Source organism: Berghia stephanieae, chromosome 4 (genome assembly GCF_034508935.2).
Source record: "Berghia stephanieae isolate SIO BIC M18660-M18661 chromosome 4, UCSD_Bste_1.3, whole genome shotgun sequence".
NCBI classification, from domain to species: domain Eukaryota; kingdom Metazoa; phylum Mollusca; class Gastropoda; order Nudibranchia; family Aeolidiidae; genus Berghia; species Berghia stephanieae.
The window spans coordinates 26,159,861-26,183,711 of NC_088363.1; the positions used below are offsets into that span (position 1 = coordinate 26,159,861).

The 23,851-nt window shown below is 34.6% G+C and overlaps 1 protein-coding gene across 1 annotated transcript in view; it reads left to right on the forward strand.

The window, feature by feature from the left end:
• Positions 1-4,741: 4,741 nt before the first annotated feature.
• The window catches only part of LOC144971968 (uncharacterized), a 19,995-nt gene continuing 885 nt past the window's right edge, over positions 4,742-23,851 (forward strand). The window contains exons 1-7 of the mRNA XM_078913047.1: positions 4,742-5,412; positions 7,519-7,792; positions 10,647-10,792; positions 13,983-14,133; positions 15,019-15,155; positions 18,177-18,327; positions 19,064-19,223. Coding sequence (XP_078769173.1) covers positions 5,370-5,412; positions 7,519-7,792; positions 10,647-10,792; positions 13,983-14,133; positions 15,019-15,155; positions 18,177-18,327; positions 19,064-19,223 — 1,062 coding nt within the window. The 5' untranslated portion in view covers positions 4,742-5,369. The remainder of the gene's footprint in view (positions 5,413-7,518; positions 7,793-10,646; positions 10,793-13,982; positions 14,134-15,018; positions 15,156-18,176; positions 18,328-19,063; positions 19,224-23,851) is intronic.

Here is a 23,851-nt window from a genome sequence, read left to right on the forward strand (position 1 = left end):
TGAATTTACTGTCATAGATATGAAACTATAGTTAACTTTATGCGACGTATAAAAAACAAACAAACAACGTTATGCCCACACATTCTCTATGGTTATGCCCTTCCTCCACCACATCATAAGATATCGTCCCCTTGCCATTCCACGAAGGAATATAGATAATTCATCAAACAAGATGTGTGATGTCAACAGGAATCACACATGTTGTCCAAGTGAGCAAATCGAGGGTTAATAATCTTGCCCAAGGCAAAAAAAAACAACAAACAAACAAAAAAACGAATGCGCCTGAAACGGGGCTCGAACCTGGGACCTTCCGGGTCACAATGCAATGCTTTAACCACTCGGCCACTTAGCAGCCCCCCCCCCCCCACACACAACCCGAGTTGGGTAAACTAATATAGTTTTATAAAAAACGTAAATCCAGAAATTGGTATTTTTCACATTGTTCTAATACCAATATGACGCGGTGGGTTCCATATGCCCCAGATTTATGGGAGGGTCAGGGTGCAAAGTTAATAAATGCGGTCATCGTCTCAGTCATCATCATCATCATCATCGTCATCATCATCATCACACACATCGTCACCGTTGGCTTTGATTGATTTTCCTCAATCCATCAATCGGACAAGGTAGTATAGTAGTCGTTATGGACGTACTTGTATGTCAGATGAATTACGTCACCAACACTATTTCTTTAATTCCCACAGAGTCATTAGACCTACTTGTGTACATTTTACATGTATGATGACAGAATGACAAAACTGAGCCTGTTTTACGCTGGTGTATGTTTTACGTTATTGTAGTGGGTTCGTCGGATGTAGGTTTTTATTCTCCCCATTGCAATAATGTGACCACAACATAATATGTATACTTAGAACTAACGTAGAACCGGCTTTATTTGAGGCTCACTTATATTTATACGAAGAGAATGCTGATGGTGATGATATTGATGGTGATGACAATGAGGTGATGATTATAATATAATAATAGTAATAATAAAAATTATAATAATAATAACAGTGATAATAATAATGATAATAATAATAATAATAATAATAATAATAATAATAATAATAATAATGATGATGATGATGATGATGATGATGATGATGATGATGATGATGATGATGATGATGATGGTGATGATGATGATAATAATAATATTACTACTAATGATAACGATATTATTATTATTATTATTATTATTATTATTATTATTATTATTATTATTATTATTATTATTATTATTATTATTATTATTATTAATAACAACAATAATAACGATAATAATAATAACATGATGATGATGATGGTGATGATGGTGATGATGATGCTGATGATGATGATGATGATGATGATGATGGTGATGATGATGATGATGATGATGATGATGATGATGATGATGATGATGATGATGATGATGATGATGATAAAGAAGAGGGAAGGAGAGAATATGGGACGAAAGAAGAGTGAGAGGGAATGATAATAAGAAGGAGAAGGAAAAAGGGAGCAGAATGTATTAATTGTGTAGATGAATGGATAGATGAATGACGATGGAAAAAAATAAATGGGATAATATTATGATACACGAGGTTTAGATCTAGTGACACTGACAAAGGTAGAAGGAAAGATGAGCAGCTTGTAGTTTTATTTTTCTCTCTTTTGAGGTCATCTAAAACTATAGAGTAATACGCTTCAACAGACGTAACGTCACTTCCCACATAATGACGCATGGTAGCTTAGTAACTGGCTCTAAACTATCGGAACAATGGCGGACGCCCTTATGAAATATTTCTCCGACGAGCATAAAAGCGTATCCAGAGGAAAAAAAAAACCATTATGAATATGATCATGTTGTGACTTTTACACATTCTGATCACAAGACATATGAAAAGTTCTAACCAGCATGAAGAATAAAAAGTAACGATTTTCTTTGTTTAGAACCACGATGGCCGCCGTTGCTGGGGGACGTGACATCAGACTATTGAATCCAATTTCCCTTTTCCAATTTGTGGTGTTATCCATTACTATGGCTACTAGTAACAATGTTTTCAATACCGCAGTATTTTGCTGTCGTAACAAACCAAACGGTTTGTTGGTTGAAAACGGTCGCAGTTCTAATTATCTTGAATTTATTGAACATATGGAATATATGGGTCTATATTTATATATGCCTCTGGTTTCATTTTATGGATTTTATCCTTCTATTGCTCGATAACGAAATCAGTAGACCTGAAACAGGCTCAATACCTTGAGTCTTAAGTTGACGGATTTGACAAGAAGAGAGAGGAGAAAATGCAACAATCTAATTTTTAAAAAAAAGATAAAATTCAATAAATTAGTTTGCTGGTGATTGTTGTTTTGTTTTGTACTTGGGGATTATACAGTGCTTAAACAAGTTTGGAAGTTAACTCTCTCGTTACCGATGATTTTCAGTATTTTCCCAAAAATGGCAGGCTTACCCAGCAGAAAAATCGCTCTCTCAAACTCAAATAATCTCTCTACAAAACAACTTTATGTTTTTATTAATTAAACAAAGATCACGGTACAAAAAAAAATGTGAATAAGAAAAAACTGTAAATTCTGTCGTAACAAATGTGACGATTTTCCTATGCGTGGTAAGGAGAAGGTTAAATGCACCAAATATAAGACCAAGTGGGACTGTTTGTATAAGGAACAGAATATTCTACGAGAAATCAATTACGTTGCTTAAATTTTTTAAAAAAGGGATGTTACGTCGCTTGCGACATTATTACTCGTATTTGGTCATTTCAGCGCCAGTAAAAAGGAGGGTAATAGAGGGAAACGTAGATCTGAAGCACCAAAGAAAAAGTAAGATAAGAAGGCCTGGTTCAAATTGGGAAGGATGTTTCCACGAGCAATCTACCAATGCGCCTATTTTGACATTACCTAAAAGTACAACACTCAACACTCAACATGTAAGACGAGACTTGACGCCTGTTAGGCGATATTACAGTTTTTTTCCCGACAGAGGCAACGCTGTTTACGGCCAGATACTCATTTTACACATGAGTGCGATGAGAGGATATGAGTGAAGGCCTTCATCAACTATGCAACGCTCAGAGCGGGACTCGAATCCTGGACCTTTTAAGTCATACCAGTAGACCACATAGCCGAACAGTTTGGTCTCCTGGTTTTAATCAGGTCCAAGAACCTTCATTGCGTTTCCTTGAAAAATTATTTTCGCAATCGGAGACGATCATAAAATCCGAAGGTTTGTCCCTAGTATGGAACATCGATGGTGCTCTTGTCAAGCTCAACGTGTGGCTTTGTAGTCGTGTGGTCTGACACTCACCTTCGGATCGGTAGGTCCCTGGTTCCACTACCCCTCTCAGCGGCCCAAAAACGAGTCTTTGAAAAAAAAGGCAAATTAACCACATTCTCTCACCGTCCCCAGGTGTAAAATGCGTACCTGGCATGCAACGGCATAGTTTCTGTCTTAAAATGAAATATAATATATCGCTTCCCATGCGTCATATCTCATCCTAAATGTTAACTTTCGCTGTTGACTAAGGGCCCCTCAATGCTCAAGTTTAAAACCTGAATATTAAAGTAAAGGCTAAGCTGCTAAAGCTGTGGTCTGTATAAACTATTGAAAAAAAATTTTTAATCGTTTGCTGAAGGATGTTCCTGAGCTTTAAAGTTCGATGTTCAGCTTTTTGTTCTTTTTTTTAATCTGTTGCTTTCATTTTTCGTTTAAAGCTGAATATTACAGCACTATTTGTATGAAGGGGTTTGGGCTTTCTTTAAAAAAAGTCTTAGCTTCAGAAATGGCCTCTTATTTCAGTATCTTTAATCTTCCTCAACCTTTAAAACATTGCTTTGTGTCAGTGAATACCCAGAACCATGTGATTATATGAGAAAATATCTACAAATAGTTTGGCTCTTTTTTTAGCTCTTAGACTAAAACGACAAAACGATTTTAATTAGTAAAATGTGAAAAAAAAAAACAATACTTGAGCAATTATTTAGAGCAATATCCACTTCACTCAAAGCGTTTTACTTGGGGTCCCAAGCCAAGAGCGACAGTAAACATGTAGGACAAGATATGACGCCTGTTGGGCGTGATTGCATATTTTTTTTGTTTGGGATAGAGACAACACTGTTAACGACCAGAGGTTTAGTTTACGCATGAGTACATTGAGAAAATGTGAGTAAAGAATCTTATTCAAGGACTCAACTATGCGCCTCTCAAAGCGGGATTCGAACCCCTGTACCTTCCCGTCCGAAGGCACGTGTCATATCATTATACCATATATACATAAAATGCAATTTTCGTAAAAGTAACTGAAAAACAATAAACCGAAAAATATTACGATTTACATATTACCGATACAATGCAACCACCATCACCAAAACTACTTACATCACCACTTCCACCACTAAATACATCATTACTACTGTCATTTCTGCTACCAACATCAATACTACAACCACCACCATTACCCCACCACCCCCACTACTACTACTACTACTACTACTACTACTACTACTACTACTACTACTACTACTACTACTACTACTACTACTATTACTGCTTCTTCAGCAACATTACATCTATACCACCAACTAACGCATTATTTCGCAATCCAACTACACCGTCGTCACTATTTCTCCCACCACAGTCATAAACAACAAAAATTACCACAGCAAACACTACTACATGATCATCCCAACATTGACAACTTCCTGTAACCTAGCCTCCTTCTAAAGGGACCGACCAGTAATTTGTATTTTCAATTAAATAACATCGGATTACGTGCAAAGTCTAATTCAAGCGTCATCGTCAAATATGAGTATGAGCTATGCGAAGGATGGCTTGGCCCAGGGCCCCGAATACAGGGCGTTTACGTCGAAGATAACCGCGCATCGCCCAAACAGGAAGTTGTAACACAGCATTTTATGATCCCCTTCTTGTCGTCTTCCTCTAATGAAATTGCATCGGGCCAACTGCTGCGATACGGCCAGAATAAGGAAGAGACCATTTTCTATCTAAAAAGTGCAACAGATTTGAAAAAGTGCCGTTGTTGAATATAAACTAAAAGCAAAATTTTGATTATTAGATAATACATTTAAAATTGAACCAAGAGGCTGATGTTGTAATTATCTTGTAATAAATAGCCTTTGAAACATTTATCGTATCTCAAAGCGTCAAAATTCTGCCTTGATGAATTATTGAAATTACTATTACTAAAGCATTAAGTAACTTCGAAACAAAATAACTTACTGGAAAAAAGCAACGATTTTCTTGGATATTTTATGTGCTGAGTGCTCATAGTTGAATATATTTGAGGACAGTGCGTTGTTATTATATATCTTGTTATTGTTCTTTCACATATCTACCCGCCAAAATGGATCGTTCTAGTTCGTCACAATCTTTTACAACAATCATTGGTAAGTGTTAAATAATGGTTTAATCGTGCTGTTTTCATAAATACAATTTGAGAGACAGATGCAAAGTTTTAATGACATATTCTTTCGACAATTATTCGACAAAGTATAAGCGAATAATTAATCAATGTGCTCAGTTCTTTACAATGGTTAAAATAATAAAAAGCTATGCATGGTACTTGAATGTCGCTATTACACGAATTTCAACAGACAGAAGGTTGTTATCGTCCAAGAACTTAATTTACACCTGGGTGCGGCGAGATAATTTGGATACAGAGCCTTTTCAAGGGACTCAAGTTTACACCAACAAAGCCGGGTTTATCCTGGTTTCAACAACATGAACATACAATGGCAACTGCTTACAAACTGTTTGATAAGACGTTCGTCTTTCTAAAAATATTTTTCTAGATCTAAATTAGACCCAGCAATCCGATCACTACTGGACGAAACTAGGAGTCAAGAACAATATCCGTATGAGACGATTGTTCTACAATTGGAACTATCGTCGACTCCATCCATTCAATCCCTCAAAAATATATAAAGTCAAGTGTTTATAGGATAAAATAGATTAAAATAATGAATAGAATTATATTATTTATATTTGTATATATTTTATTGCTTAACTATCATTGTCTATTGAAAATTTAATATCCTAGTCGTAATTATTTATATATCATTATTTTTGCAAAGTCTACTGTGATTCGGTTTTTGAGAGGGAGAGGAAATTACGAATTTACTCACGACTTCAAATCTTACCGTTTTCACGAAGTGAGCAATTACAGTGATGCGAATCAGGCTTCATTGGAGCCCCAATCGCTTCATTGTTCCTTCTTTTCTTGTTAGAATAGTTAGGTCTGTATTTATAAAACAAATAAATGTAATAATTGAATTTTAGTATTTTAGAAAACAAATATTGTCTGGTACTTTTTATTATTGGCTGCGTGAGTAAGTAAACAATTTGACCTTATAACCGGGTATTGTGGTCCCTGGGTTATATAAATTATTAGAGCTTTGTGATTTGTGACATAGCTCTCGGCTTGCGATCTGTAGGTCCTAAGTTCAAATTCCACTGAAGGTGGCCCAACGTTTCTTAACTCACATTTCACACCATACTCATGTGTTAAACGAGGGAAGGTAAAACTACTTTGTCCTCCCACCTCTAAAATACAGAAGAACGAGGGCTGACCTTATACAGTTGTACAAAATTGTCAATGGATTTGATCAAATTGATCACAATACAGTTTTTAAATATTCTCATGTAAAATTTACCCGCGGATATGCATACACAATTTTTGACACATTCTTCTACAATTATTCGGCAAAATTTTTGATTGTAAGGACAGAATACATGGAACAGTTTGAAATTTATTACTAAAGACTCTAAAGCTACAAATCGACAGAGAGCTACATAACTAAAAATATGAATTTGATGGATACGTCTTTGGTTGATATATTTTTGATTGCTTATGGTGTAAATGATGATCAATGTTGTGGTCAGATCGAGGAATATTTTTACCTGAACCTTTCTTTTTTCACAAGGTATTTATAGGCATTTGATCAAGCAACCCTTGTTATGATATATTATCTTATGTTAACATTCTTGCAGTATTTAGCAAGACATCTGTGTAATGACAATTAATGTGTGGTTAAGTAAAATAATTAACAGTCCTGGTTGACAAAATTCTTAACGAACTTTTTAACATTTATCATCCATTAAAGGAATTCCTTAGAGTCTCAAGTTTTAGACTTGACAAGTTGAGGACCATCTTAATCAGTTGACTGTCGTACTTCTGAAAGACGCGTATTAAAAAATTTGGCTAGAAAACTCGTCCTTCAAATATTGATCGATTTAAATGACCCTCATCTTGGTAAAAACTCTCAAGTGTTTGCCAACGTGAAGGTATTTTAAATCAATCGATATTTGAAGGACGAGTTTTTTCGCTACATTTCAAATACGTGTCTTTCTGGAGTACGACAATTAACTGGTTAATCAATAAATGACATTAAAAGTTTACCGAGGAAATCTGACAAAATGCTTTGTTATGATTTTGTGGCAGACACTTAAACCCACTTCAGTCAACTGTTCCTTTTATTGTTCTCATTCCTCAGCGTTTTCTATAGCCCTCATAAGTCTGACTTATATGACATCAGCACAACAACAGCCGCCACCAGCAACAGGTGGTGGTGGTGGTGGTGCTGGTCAACCCCCTCAGAACTCACAGAACAACCTGTGTGGGTCCCGATTCGAAGCAGCCCTAGGCCCACGGTGTTTTGATACGAACAATGTCAATTTTACTGGAGTGATATACATCTTGAGTGGGAACAGGACAGGCGCCATACCTGATGGATACACCTTTACGTCATTTTTGGACTACCTCTGTGGGTGAGTTAAAACTGAAAGGAACTTTTGGTAGAAAAAATCCCAACAAAACGTGTTCAAAAGTGTTTTTAACAATCTGCCTCAAAATAAAATTGCTAATTGGTACTAAAATTTCTCACAAGACCCATCTGCTTATACAACAATGATAACATGACTTGATGTAAGCTAGTAGATCTGGTGAGTTAAAATTTTAATATATTTAAGGTAAATGAGATGAATACATGTTTCTAGGGAATTTCAACATCTAATTTGATACAAAGTTGCTATGTGAAACTAATATTGTTCACTAGACCGATCTGCCCATACATTAATGATTAAATGGCTGGATTTAAACAAGATATGGCGGATATTATTTGCCATCGATCATTATCCTTTCCAGAAGGTCAAAAGTATTGGATATGCGAGAATGTCATGTTACCATTCGTTTCACACAATATCGACAACTACAAAATTATAAGAATCCTGGTGAACTGAGGCCGTTAGGCTTTGAAAGATGGCGGTTTAATTGACTTTATAGATGTAGTGCTTATTTAAATATGCCGTCCAGGTTTTAGCTGTTTTGTTATAGAATGTGGGTTAGAGATGTGAAAATGGCAAGGCCTCGGGGAAAATTTATGGTCACTCTGTGTGAGAAAACATTTGTTTGTATAGTCTGGGTCGAAGCTTTGTGTAATACTGGATCGAAAATTAGCAAAGCATATTTCGCTCAGAAGATTAATGTAAAAGGTTAATAGGATAAAGCAATTTCACAGCCTTTGATCGTCGTCTCCTTATATAAAAAATAATGCATACTGAGGAGAAAAAATGAAGTGAGAAGGAAACTGCAAAAACGGATATGAAAAGAAATCAACTATTTATTTAAGAAATAATTTTCGTTTTCTTGATGTCTGTTTGTCATAAAATTTCTGATTTCAGAACATGTATTTAGTCGAATATTTAAGGACACGACTTCTCAAAACAAAATGCGAGAGCATAAAATGAATGAAGCATGTTTTCCGCATTCCATTAGCAGATTGTGCGGTTTAATGATATGATTTCCGATTCACACACCTAAATATATAACAATATGAAATTGAATGTAAGCTTCAATTTAATTACGAAAACAGATAGAATGGACGTTTCGGGTTTCCCCTTCATCAACAAACAGGATGAATGAAACACTACAGATGAAAGTATGATGTGGTAGTGGCGTTGTTCGGATGAATGAAGGATTCACACACCGAGTTATACAGAAGACGTCTGACAGAGATTTATTTGGCCTGGGTTTATCGCAAACGATTCCACGAGTGAACAGACTTAGCTCAATCTCTGTCACTGCTGATATGTGACCTATCACCTGAAAACGGTGTTATGTCAGAGTAAACCAGGTTCCAAAAAGGAATTCAAAGTTAGAATCTAGAGAAATTTGAAATGTTAGTTTTTGTCAGATCAAGAATTTATATTCGTCCTCCCCATAAAAACGTAACTACTTTACCAAACTTTCTTCTTTTGACTACTTTTTAGCAATTCAAACACCCCGATGCAATACCATAGTGTAAGGTTTGATCATTAAACAATACCAGATACAACGGGAAGAACAACAAAAGAGTAATCCCAAGCTAAACATTCTTCCAAATGAATCGAACCTCCGAGCTTCTAAATATTAAACAAGATTTACTATATTCGCCTTAAAGAAAATATTTAGTTAAGGATCTTTCTTAAATGAGTTATCCATATATAAATCATAAAACTGATCACTTGTCCTATTAAGACGGTCTGAGGTTTGATCGCCGGTCGAGGTAGATAGACCGATTATCTTTTGGATGGTTTTGTTTTTGTTTTGTATTTTTCTTTCTTGCTTTGTCTGGCACCTTTCATACACTTTTGTTCAGATCTTTCACTTATCCTATCTACTTAAGATATCCGCCCAATGGAGTAACTGATGAAGTCTTAAGAGCCATTTCGTGACTAAGTACCAGGTAATACGAAATTGATAAAATGTTGCCGAAAATCTCCATGGCATGTTCCTACCAAGTGTTGTCATATTTTCTAATAATTATCATGCAGTGACCGAAATGTAACAAAGGGCAACTAACATCACTTCAAACAGAACCAAACCAAGACCTAAAAACATACAAGATTTCGCGAAATCCCAGTTTTGAGATTTTTTTTCGAGGATGGGAGTCATTTTAATCGATCGACATTTGAAGGACAAGTTTTCTGGCCAAATTTTAAAATATGAGTTTTTCTAGATTATGACAGTTATTTTATCTTATCTTAAGGCCAGATATAAGAATTATCCTTTAAATATATTTTACAATAGTTTATACTTACAGAATCTAGCTTGCATTGTATCATTCAAAGACAGTTTTACACAACTTTGAATGTAAGGAAAACTGTATCATTACTGCAATCGGCAATGTGAAATGAAAAATACAATCATAGAATACTGGTAATTTCAAATTGGTCATGATCGAATGAATCATAAATGTACTGGTTAACGAACGGTTGCATTATGTTTAGCCTTTTTCTGAACTGTTAAATGTCCAATTTATATCACATTTTTCTTTTAGACTATACTTCTAGTCCCTTTTGTCCCTTGGGGGACAGCGTGGCTCAGCGGATCGGTCTTTGCTTCGTACCCGAAAGGTACAGAGTTCGATCACCTTCGCGCTTTGTGGCCTTGAGCAAGTCACCTCCCCCTAGGTCACTTTGCGGCGCTGCACTGCGGCCGATGCCTGGGTTATTCCAGTCTTCCCTTGGAATAGATCCTAAAGGCAAATTTCCCCATGGGGATAAATAAAGGGAATTTTATTCATTTAATTTATTTAATTCATTTATTATAATCCAATTCTACGTTTGATTCCATATTTTCCAGAGTTGGCATGCAGGACAAACTGATTCCATGCGTGTTGAAACAAATGCAGAGGTATAACAGTACCCAGTGTACGGAGGAGGACAGGATGGGTGTCCTGGGTAGGGGTGGTCAGTTACTGGCATTCATGGACGCTGTATGTGGAGAACGTAAGTATTTATTCAGCTTGTGTGGCTCTGTGGCTAAGAGGTTAGGTGTCTCATTTTGTCACAAAAGTCAAAAAATGTTAATGGTATTGTGGGATAATGGAATGTAAAATTCTGGTCCCCACAATGTGTCCTTGGGCAAAGCACTTTACACACATTACCGCATTCGACTCGGGTGTCTATGAGCATCTGGTTATTTGCAGCGACGGATATTGTTAGAGTGTAAATGCAAAAAGGATGCATGACATGTGACGGGTACTGTAAAAAATGGAAATATGATACATTACAGCCTATTTGAGAGAGAGAGAGAGAGAGAGAGAGAGAGAGAGAGAGAGAGAGAGAGAGAGAGAGAGAGAGGGGGGCGATTGGAGATGAAACATTGTGAAACGCATTGAGCGTGGAAATGCACTATCAAAATGTTTATATTTATTTATTTATTTATTTTATTTATTCTGCCCGACACTTTGATTATTATTATTATTATTATTATTATTATTATTATTATTATTATTATTATTATTATTATTATTATTATTATTTTATTATTATTATTATTATTATATATTATTATTATTATTATTATTATTATTATTATTATTATTATTATTATTATTATATAATCATTACTATATAATATACTAGTACTACATACTATATACTACTATACTACTACTACTAACTACTACTACTAAACTACTACTACTACTACACTACTACTACTACTATACTACTACTATACTACTACTACTACCACTATACTATACAACAATACAACACAACTATACTATCTATACTACTACTACTATACTATCTCTACTACTACTACTACTACTACTACTATCTACTACTACTACTTACTATTTACTATACTACTACACTACACTATACTACTACTAACTACTACTTACTACTACACTACTACTACTACTACTACTACTACTACTACTACTACTACTACTACTACTACTACTACTACTACACTATATACCTATACTACTACTCGTACTACTACTACTACTACTACTACTACTACTACTACTACTACTACTATACTACTTACTACTACTACTACAACTACTACACTATTACTACACTACTACTACTACTACTACTACTACAAACTACTACTACTACTACTACAACAACTACACATACTAACATATACAACATACTACTACTACTACTACTACTACTACTACTACTACTACTACTACATACTACTACTACTACTAACTACTACTACTACTACTACTACTACTACTACTACTACTACTACTATACTACTACTACTACTACTACTACATCTAACAACACCACACAAACAACAACTACTATACTACTACTACTACTACTACTACTACTACTACTACTACTACTACTACTATAATAATATACTACTATACTATACTACTACTACTACTACTACTATACTAATACTACCACTACGACTATACTATTAATATTATACTACTATACATACTACTACTACTATACAATACTAATTCTATATAATAATAATAATAATAATAATAATAATAATAATAATAATAATAATAATAATACTTATACTAGTATTTTTAGATTTGCCAGAAATTCTGTGCTCGATGATTAAAATTTAACATTGGCTTTACGGAACAATGTTGATCTCCAACCCTGTTTTTTTCAAAGAATAGATTAGAAAGATTTTCTTGATTGTATCAAGATATATTTAAAATTAAGTCATAATAAAAATAATAATAATAGATCTTTATTATCCATAAATATGGCAATTTGTCATTTAATTACACTTATTATAACGTTATATGATAACTATAACATTGAACAGATATTTCACTCCTACTTATATTCTCTCTCTCTCTCTCTCTCTCTCTCTCGCTCTCGCTCTCTCTCTCTCTCTCTCTCTCTCTCTCTCTCTCTCTTTCTCTCTCTCTCTCTCAATCTTTATTGGATATGCTAGAATTACGAACAATAAATTATACTAGCAATGAAAGTCAAATGTCAAAAAGGACTAAGTATTACGACCAGCAGATTTTCTTAGTATTAATTTGAGTCAACGGATGATAAAATATGCTTGAAATAAAAAGAAGGTTTGCAAGTTACTCGTATATCAATCTGTAAAAAATATGTTTTATCCCAACCCTGTTTTAAAAATTTGTAATAGATGTTTGTTATTATTATTATTATTATTATTATTATTATTATTATTATTATTATTATTATTATTATTATTATTATTATTATTATTATTTATTATTATTATTATTATTATTATTATTATTATTATTATTATTATTATTATATATTTATTATTATTATTATTACTATTATCATTACCATTATCACAATTATTATTCTTATAATCATTATGGCTATTACTATCGCCATCACCAATATTATCATCCAATAAATAATTAAAAGATTCCGAGAACTGAAGCAGATACAGACATTATTTTCCATATTTCCACATGTACATTTTTTCTTGTGGTATAAATTTGGTCTACAGGCACATTTTGCTGCTCTCCGCTCATATTTTCTCTCAATATTTGCAAAATGAGTGCACTGTTTATGAAACGTATTGCTGAAAAATAGATTTTAACAGGCCTTACGGTCATTTGGGGTTCTGATAGCTCAGTTTGTCGAGTTTCACAAGCAAAGGGACCGAGATCAATCTCGTGTACAGTCAAGATTCTTCTCTTAATTCCCCCCCCCCTCCACCCCATCTCTGTGACTCCAGCAATGATTGGATAGCGAGTGGAAAGTACTTTGCGGTTAACTAACATCCTGTCAAAAGGTTATGCAATTATGATGATTTTATATTGTATTTTTAGATTTGCCGATAATTCTGTGCTCGATGATAAAAATTTAACATTGGCTTTACGGAACATTGTTGATCCCAAAACCTTCCTTAAAAAAGAATTGATTAGAAAGACTTTTTTCTTTTTCAAGCAATTGCTATGGAAACCGGAATAAAACTCCGGCTCCACGGGCCTAAAGGCTCGGAAAGACTACCTACGGACGTCATATCTTGTCTTGCATGTAAAATGTTGCTCTTGGCTTGATAACAATCGTAATGCGTTTTGTAAACATAAAATGCTCACACCACTTTCACAGCTCCGATTAGTTATTCACAACTTCAGACAGTCGTAAGATAAACCCTTTAAACACTATCAGCATGCGTATCTTCTCTTCCCAGCATGTGAACAAGAGGCCACTCAGAGTCTGATTCAGTGTTATGCTGCCATCAACGTCAATCCAGAACCAATTCTCAACCCAAACGCCTCCATAGCCGAGGACAAGTTCTCCCTTGTCGGCAAAAACGAGTCGGAATTTACAAACTTTTGCAAGTAAGTATGTGCTCAAAGTGTTACTGCGTCAGATAACGCTTTTAAACCAAATGGTAAGCAGGAAAATTATGAACTTTATTAGAAAATCATGTAAACTATAATACAACAGGGGCTTAGAAAACGGGCCTGGTGTATATATATATATATATATATAATATATATATATATATATATATATATATATATATATATATATACTCACCCAAATGCACACACATTCTCACACACACTCACATACATACATCAACACTTACCTCTAGACCTTCAATCCACATATCTATTCAATATTTAACACCAAAAAGTAATGTACGAAAATAAATATGACAGCTTCAGAACGAAAACAAAACAAAATACCAAACAATGAAAATTTCAGGTAGATATTTCTGCCGTCTGTCTGGATTTAATAGGATGTATTAATGTTTTTACATGTTATTGTTAAGAAAAAGGATTTTAGGCCCTAACTTTATTTGGAATTTTGTTCTTTATAAAGCTAGTATTATATTAATTTTTGTTTATTTCCTTTTACAATCCACAAATTCTAGAAGCTTGGTTATCACTTTGAATAGTTAACAGCTTGATCAATTGTTTTTATGTCGGGGTAAAGTTTATACTGAAAATTGTTTTATATGATTTAGATAGGGCATACGCTTTGGTTGAATAGATTGATTGAGTGAATAAAACTGTATACAACTAAGAACCTCGTCAATTTGAACATAAGGAAGATATTTCTCTCCTCTAGTAAAAATAGGCTTGGTTCCATTTTGTTGACTTCATGATAAAGTAAACAACAAAAAATGATTATACAATCAGTTATTTTCTCCTTTTAAAGTTAAGTTTTGTTAAATGATTGTTGTGATTTTTAGAACATGACATCTGCTTTTGCAGCAACCGCCAGAAGCTATTCTCCTGCCTGAGACCATTGACGAGTACATGCCCAGGCCTTCTCGAGAGGTTGTACACCATTGGTATTGACTTGGAAGCCATGCAAGGAGCAACTGAACTTATTTGTACTCAGAAAAAGAGTAAGAAGTCATATCATTGTTTGCCATCACATGAATCAGGGAACGTTTAGAATCAAGTATTGTCTGTAGCAAATAACGTTTAAGAGATCGAGAAAAATTGATAAGTCGAATTCTCCATAGCCACAATCACAAGAAAAGTTGCATGGATTTAAGCAATCTCTAATATTATGCCAGGGTAAACCAGAATAAGCTCCGGCCCGATATGTATATATATATATATATATATATATATATATATATATATATATATATGAGTACCATTGAAATAGTGATATTATGTTGATTTACTTAATTGTACCAAAATATGAGCCAAATCCATGGAACACTTAGATTTACAAGGGAAATAATCATAATCATAGTGGAAATTTCAATATTTCAATTGTTTTTATAACGTCCCCTACATTTTTCATTTATGATGATCTTTCTGTCAAGAATTTAAGGACACCCTTGTGAGAGAAAAAATATTGGATGGAGTGCTGTTTCAAATGCATTATATCTAACTTAATTGTACATTTATGACACTCAAATACCACACTTCCAGGGTTGTTTCTTCTAGGCTGCAATCTTTTATCTTTTAATGATAAATGCACATTGATATGGTCATGTTCAAAACTATTTTGTTTCAATCCCTCCAAGCGACTGGTTTTTAGAGAAAGTTGTAGAGTGTCATATGGAGCAGTGCTAAAATTGCCTTAATCCTTATAGAAACATGTGTATGCCCATAATCTGCTATTATCCCATAAGTCCCGTGAACAATATAAGGCTTAATTGCATAAAATCACCTTCAAAGATCCCGGAGATAAGCTCTTGGAAAAGGCATCTACCCTCTTCCCTTTAGACTATCAGAGAATTACCAACAGTTATGAGTTTATCCGTATGTAAATTAGCTTTCTCTTTATTTCGATATTTTACAAGTATCTTACTAGGTTGCAGAACTCTCTAAAGTGAGTCATTGTTGTTGACATGTCATACAGTGGTTTTTCGAAAGACCACTAATATTCCATCTCAGTGTATCTATGCAATCGCATCTTCTAATGCGACATAAATGGACTGATTAAAAAAACAAAAAATTATGAAGGGGATTACTGTTATTTCTAGTTTCATTTCATACTGACATGCAAAACGTGAGAACAAAAAAAAAAAAAAAAAAAAAAAAAGAAGAATAAAAGGGCTTAAGAGTTACGGAGCATGTTTTTCTCAGAGTAATATTGTCAGTTTTGTTTTTATGAAGCCAGTAGATTAGCTCTTTAAAGAATACATAGAATGACGCACAGGAAAATAATTTGTTAAAGAATTCTTATTAATTTTTTTTGCATTTTCAAAATAATTAGGACAAACACTTATCTATCCATTCTTACAAGAATGATGTACCCCTTGAAACACACTGGGATAGTGAATATTGTGTTTTGACCATATTTATTCTTTTATTGCGTTGCCTCATTATCTGTGTGGCTTTATAATTCAGAAAAGTGAGTGGAGCAGGCACTTATGTTGGTAACAACAAGATATGAAGTGAGTAGAAAAGTGCCAGAAGACAATAGAGAATAAAAATTATTCGCGGCGGTGGTGGGGTTCGAACCTGCGACCTTATTGGTACGACAACTCCGCCTGGCAGGTGAGAGCGTGGCTCTACCGTGTGAGCTATCCACGAACACAAAAAATATTCGTTTCAAACCCAAGTCATTTCTAGATCCCTCTCTCACCCACTTCTTGAGATCGCCGATTCGTTCGCACACCACCATCGCGAAGTAATTTTTGACCAGCAGTTAAGCTTAATAGCCAATATTCTCAACACAAACATATAACATAGAAACGATTGAGACATTGAGTATGCTCCGGTGTATGGGGTGAATTTTTAATTCAGAAAAGTGAGTGGAGCAGGCACTTATGTTGGTAACAACAAGATATGAAGTGAGTAGAAAAGTGCCAGAAGACAATAGAGAATAAAAATTATTCGCGGCGGTGGTGGGGTTTGAACCTGCGACCTTATTGGTACGACAACTCCGCCTGGCAGGTGAGAGCGTGGCTCTACCGTGTGAGCTATCCACGAACACAAAAAATATTCGTTTCAAACCCAAGTCATTTCTAGATCCCTCTCTCACCCACTTCTTGAGATCGCCGATTCGTTCGCACACCGCCATCGCGAAGTAATTTTTGACCAGCAGTTAAGCTTAATAGCCAATATTCTCAACACAAACATATAACATAGAAACGATTGAGACATTGAGTATGCTCCGGAGTGGGTGAGAGAGGTATCTAGAAATGACTTGGGTTTGAAACGAATATTTTTTGTGTTCGTGGATAGCTCACACGGTAGAGCCACGCTCTCACCTGCCAGGCGGAGTTGTCGTACCAATAAGGTCGCAGGTTCGAACCCCACCACCGCCGCGAATAATTTTTATTCTCTATTGTCTTCTGGCACTTTTCTACTCACTTCATATCTTGTTGTTACCAACATAAGTGCCTGCTCCACTCACTTTTCTGAATTAAAAATTCACCCCATACACCGGAGCATACTCAATGTCTCAATCGTTTCTATGTTATATGTTTGTGTTGAGAATATTGGCTATTAAGCTTAACTGCTGGTCAAAAATTACTTCGCGATGGTGGTGTGCGAACGAATCGGCGATCTCAAGAAGTGGGTGAGAGAGGGATCTAGAAATGACTTGGGTTTGAAACGAATATTTTTTGTGTTCGTGGATAGCTCACACGGTAGAGCCACGCTCTCACCTGCCAGGCGGAGTTGTCGTACCAATTAGGTCGCAGGTTCGAACCCCACCACCGCCGCGAATAATTTTTATTCTCTATTGTCTTCTGGCACTTTTCTACTCACTTCATATCTTGTGGCTTTATACAGTTTTTACAGAGGTTGTTTATATTTGAAATTAAACTTTAGATGTACGTTATTTGTTCTCATCATATATTTGCCTCAATTGATATCATTATTTGACATCACTAGATGTCAAACTCATTCATTTTATATATTTCCGCACCACCTCTCATTTTTTGTAACGATTTCAGATTATTTCGAAGCCCTCGAGTGTTTCAACAAACCTTCCCAAAGCATCACACAGTGTCGTCAACAAACGGAATCGAATATGCGACAAGTACTGGTTGGGCGATACCAGACTGGAGACGTTCTACCCTCAACCTATATGGACAAACTATGCGAGTATGTCAATTATAAACAAATTCTCCATCAGATTAATAATGCGAGTAGCCATTGTTCTTGACATTCCTTGATGCACTCGACAAAAATTCCAATAATGATATTTATTCTTCTTTTTCTTCTCCTTCTTCAAATAAATATCGGACTGGGTATAAATTATGTCGATGATCTTATCCAAAAGAAATGGAAAAGGGAATTCCGGACACCTGTTGGGTTAGCTCTATTAATCGCATCATATCCACTGCAATCTATTTTTATTCATCAAAATATTATTTAATGTCATATGAATGGAAACATGAATCTAATCTAAAATATGTGTTGTAATGTTATGTATATTATGAGATTGTATCGATCTTATATTATGAAATATGGTTACAACTTGGCCTAAGAAAATAAACGCAATAAATAAATCATCAGTGTGCGGCTTCCTGGTCTTGTGGTATGACAATCTGCTTCGGCCACGTGAGTCTCTGGTTGTGTATTTAAGTGCAAAATGAGTACCTGGCCGATTCTGTGGAAAAGCGCATTTCAGGCGTCATTACTTTGTCCTGTAATTTACGTGTAGTTGTTAATCTTGAATTTCTTGATAAGCGCATTGAGCACATCAAAGGGATAATGTTCTATATACAAGTTTACACCAGAGCTCACGTTGAACTATTATGCAAATTGATCACCGTGTTTTAGATCAGTTATAAATGTTCACACAAAAAAACTATTAATTTCCATCTTTTTTTTCAAGAGCCAAACTAACTCAGGTCGATTGCGAGCTGTCTTCCTACGCCCAGGCTTGTGACTCGGATATCTCGGACTTGCGTAATACTGTAGAGTGTTCAATGCTACCCGGCCCTTGCAAAACAAATGAGCAGTTCAAGCCAATCTACTCCAAAATTTGTCAGACGGTGAGTATAAAACTTTACCGCAGTCATACTTTTTATAATGACTTGTTTTCTTTTCTTTTAAATAAGGTGTGATGGATGCAATAGCGATATCAGAAGCTGTTGAAGAAAAAGAAAAAAAATAATTGGCGACTGCTCCCATTCTCAAATCCTGCTAAAATGGCTTCTGTTTTGTGTTATCTCCTTCAGCTGTCACAGTTTTTCTTCCCATCAGGTGTCCATTCTTTTCTCAATATCTTTAGAATATCTTTCATATGCCGCCACCTTTTCTACCCACAAGGTGACTGCTCTTTTTTTAGAATCACGTTCATCTGTCAAGCTTTTTTCTGCCCACCATGTGGCCAGTCTTCCTTATCATCATTAGAATCTCTTGCATCCATCGATTTTGTTCCTGTACACCGACCGGGCGACTATCAATAACATGAATAAAATGTAAAGTAATTGTGACAATACGTCACCTTAATTCATTTTGCCACATGGTGTACAAATTTTTAACGCGCAACTGTGATTTAAATTAAATACTAGACGTCTACCTTTTAAATACACACACACAAGTTCGGACTAAAGGCCAGAGGTATGGCCTATCTCAATTTATCAAAATAATATATAAAATGTTGCTATTGGTTCTTGGTTGTATAATTTTACATTTTTGTGCATTTGCATATAATGATAATAATAATAATAATAATAATAATAATAATAATAATAATAATAATAATAATAATAATAATAATAATAATAATAATAATAATAATAATAATAATAATAATAATACACATTTATATAGCGCTCATTCTCGTGTAAAACACAAGCTCTGGGCACTTTACAATATAAATATCAATTTTAAGTGAAAAAAAAAATAATAACAACAATAATAATTCATAGCCAAATCAAGGATTCATAGAGTCAAGAAAAACAAATACAGTAAAAATGTGTCTTGAGATTCTTTTTAAAAGTAGGTAAAGACTTGCACTCCCTCAGACCACGTGGTAGTTCATTCCAAATCTTGGGGCCGAAACAAGCAAACGATCTATCACCAAATTTTGTTCTTGATTTTTTTCCCGAAATTTTCGTTTGGTCATTACATGATCTTAAAGTGTAATTTTCAAATTTACACATGACCACGTGATCTGTGAGATATGCCGGTCCTATACCAGCCAAACACTTATAAACAAGACACGCTGCTTTGTAATATGTGCGCTTTTCAATGGGCAACCAATGGAGAGATGCCAACAAAGGGGTTGCATGATCAAATTTTTTTTTTGCCAAAAACTAATCTTGCTGCACTGTTTTGCAGCAGTTGTAATTGTTTAATAGAAGCCTGAGGCAAGTTGACAAGCAGCGAGTTACAATAATCTAGTTTCGAAAAAATGAGGGAAACAACCAATGTTTTACATGTTCCAATTGCAATATACTGACGGATCGAACTGATTTTCTTCAATTGAAAGTATAAAGATTTACTTAGAGCAGAAATGTGAGCTGACATTCTGAATCAAAATAGACCCCCAAATTTTTTACAGTCTTTGAAACTTTGATCTTTTCACCCCCAATCAACACCCCAAGACCATCATTCACCTTCAACTGCCCTCTATTTCCCACAATCATCACTTCTGTTTTTGACTCATTCATTTTCAACTTGTTTGCATCCATCCACTCTTTCACATCCGTCACACATTCTTCCACACGTTTCACAATATTTTCGAGATTTTTAGTTTTATCAGTAGCATAAAGTTGCGTATCATCTGCATAGAGATGCTAGCGCAGCCCATGACCAGTGATGACATTAGATAATGGAGAAGTATACAAAACAAAAAGAATTGGACCCAAAACAGAGCCCTGAGGAACATCAAAAGACAATGTATGTTGACGAGAAAGTTTATCTAAAATCATAACCTGTTGCTTTCTGCCATCTAAATAAGATTCAAACCACTGAAAGACAGTCCCAGACAAGCCAAAAGTTATATTAAGTCGTTTAATGAGAATACTGTGATCAATAGTATCAAACGCCGCTGAAAGGTCTAACAATGTCAGAAGAGAAACAGAACCTTTATCTAAAACATCAAGCAAATCACTCGCAACACAGCACAGAGCAGTTTCTGTGCTGTGATAAGAACGATAAGATGACTGACATTTTTCCCATAGATTGTTTTCATGGAGATGTTGTGAAAGACGTCTGAGTACAACTTTTTCAAGGATTTTAGAAAGAAATGGCAGATTTGAGACGGGACGGTAGCTACTAAGGTCATTTACATCGAGATTTTGCTTTTTTATGAGAGGCTTTACAATTGCATGTTTATAGATGTCTGGGACTTGTCCTGAGATAAGTGACTGATTTATAATATAAGTTATGCAAGGTATCAATTCGGGAAGACAAAATTTCAAAATATTAGTTGGTAAAGGATCTAAATCACATGACTTCGAGGAAGTAGAAAAAATAATTTTAGAAATCTCTTCTTTAGTTGTTTCTTTAAAACAAGAGAATCCCTGTGAACCCGAAAAAGGGTGGAAATTTATTTCTTCATTTTGCACGAGGTCCAAATTGTTCCGAATTTTCGATATTTTTCCCGAAAAGAAATCTGAAAATGCATCCGGCTGCTTTTCTACCGGGATATTAGTGGGTAGACACATGCCCTTTTCTTCCCCTAAAAGTTCCTTTGAAACAGAGAAAAATTCCTTAGTGTCCCTCACTGATGACAGTTTCGTGTTATAATAGTTTCTTTTTGCTTTTTTTGCAGGTGGTTTTATACTTATGCTTTTTTGCTATATATATCAGCCGGTCAATCTCAAGGCCCGATTTTCTCCACGATGCCTCTGCATTCCTTTTTTCCCTTTTGGCAGTTTTTTCACTCTGGTTAAACCACGGAGACGGTTTACTGGAATTTATTATTCTAGTTGTCTTTGGCGCATGCCTGTCGATGACGTTGCGCAGTACCTCGTCCGTTTTCTGTGCTGATGGTATATCCATTCTTCCTAGTTCCTCTGACAGATTGTTTTTGAAGGAACTAATGTCTATTCTTTCAGTATCCCTAGACACTATCTTGACTTTCTTTGCTTTCTCTTTGATGCATTTGAGAGTTGCCAGAATCAGATTGTGGTCTGAAATTTCTTTTTTGATATTTTTAATTGATTCAACAAGCGAGGGTGTATCAATGATGAACCAGTCCAAGATGTGCCCCAATCTTTGAGTTGGAGAGGTCACTAACTGAGTCAGGCCGTGTTCATTCAGCATATTATTTATAATTTTAACGAGACTATTCTGATCAACATCAAACTGAATATTAAAATCGCCGATAAAATTTTTTCGCTTATTTGATGTGTCTTTTGATACAAAATCTGAAAATTCGTCAGCAAAATCATTCTGTCTCAGTTTGTTCTTTTTGCTTGGGGGTGGTCTGTAGATACAAGTGATTAAAAATGAAATTTGAGGGTAGGTCAATGTGGTTTGGACACACTCGAAACTTTTGAACGAAATTGGCCTGTTTTGTATTTTAGACGAAAGAGCGTGTTTGTATATGATGGCGATACCCCCTCCTGATCGTCCATTTCTTGGGAACGATTCCATCTTGTAGCCGGGAGGTGTCATTTCTTTCATTATAGGTTCATCACGAAACTGACGCAACCATGATTCAGTTATATATAGAATATCGATATCGTGTTTATATATGACATCGATTATATCGAATGTCTTATTTCTCGATGACTGTGCGTTAATATGGCCAATACAAATGTTATGATTTCCATGACTTTGTCATTTGTCAATATTTTTATTAACGTCTGTGGTGGTCGAGTTGAACGATGACAGTTCACTGGACGTCGCGGGACTGTTGTTTCAATAACATGTTGTTTACGACGACCACCACGTTTACAGACAATCTTTTGTTGATTGTAATGGTGTTCACGTTTGAGGTAGGATGTGTGTTTTCAATTTGTAAACAATAAAAGCGCAGGGTGAATAAAAGTCCAACGACAGCCGACAGTAAAAATTGGTTGTGAGAACGAGTAAAAATGGCGGGGTCTTGGTGAAACATTGTAAAATAGTCCGAAACAATTTCGATAAAAATGATGTCGAAACCGTATAAAATATAATTAAAGCAATATCACAATGGTATCTTACGTGTTGTACAAAAATCCTTGAATAAAAATTGAATTGAAATAAGACGTGTAAATCCTTGAAATCGGTAAAAATTGAAGAGAAATGCCACAACAACAAAAACACGTCTTGCCTGTTAGGCAACTACACACACACACACACTATATATATATATATATATATATATATATATATATATATATATATATATATATATATATATATATATATATACATTGTCGCCATAGATTCTCAACTTTGTGTAATACATTTTTATGCATGCCACGTCTGTACACGAATTTCCATTTTTATGGATGAATAAAGTATATATTATTATTTTTATTATTATCATTATTATTGTTATTATTATCATTATTATTATTATTATTATTATTATTATTATTATTATTATTATTTTTATTATCATCATCATTATTATTATTATTATTATTATTATTATTATTATTATTATTATTATTATTATTATTATCGTTATTATTATTATTATTATTATTATTATTATTATTATTATTATTATTAT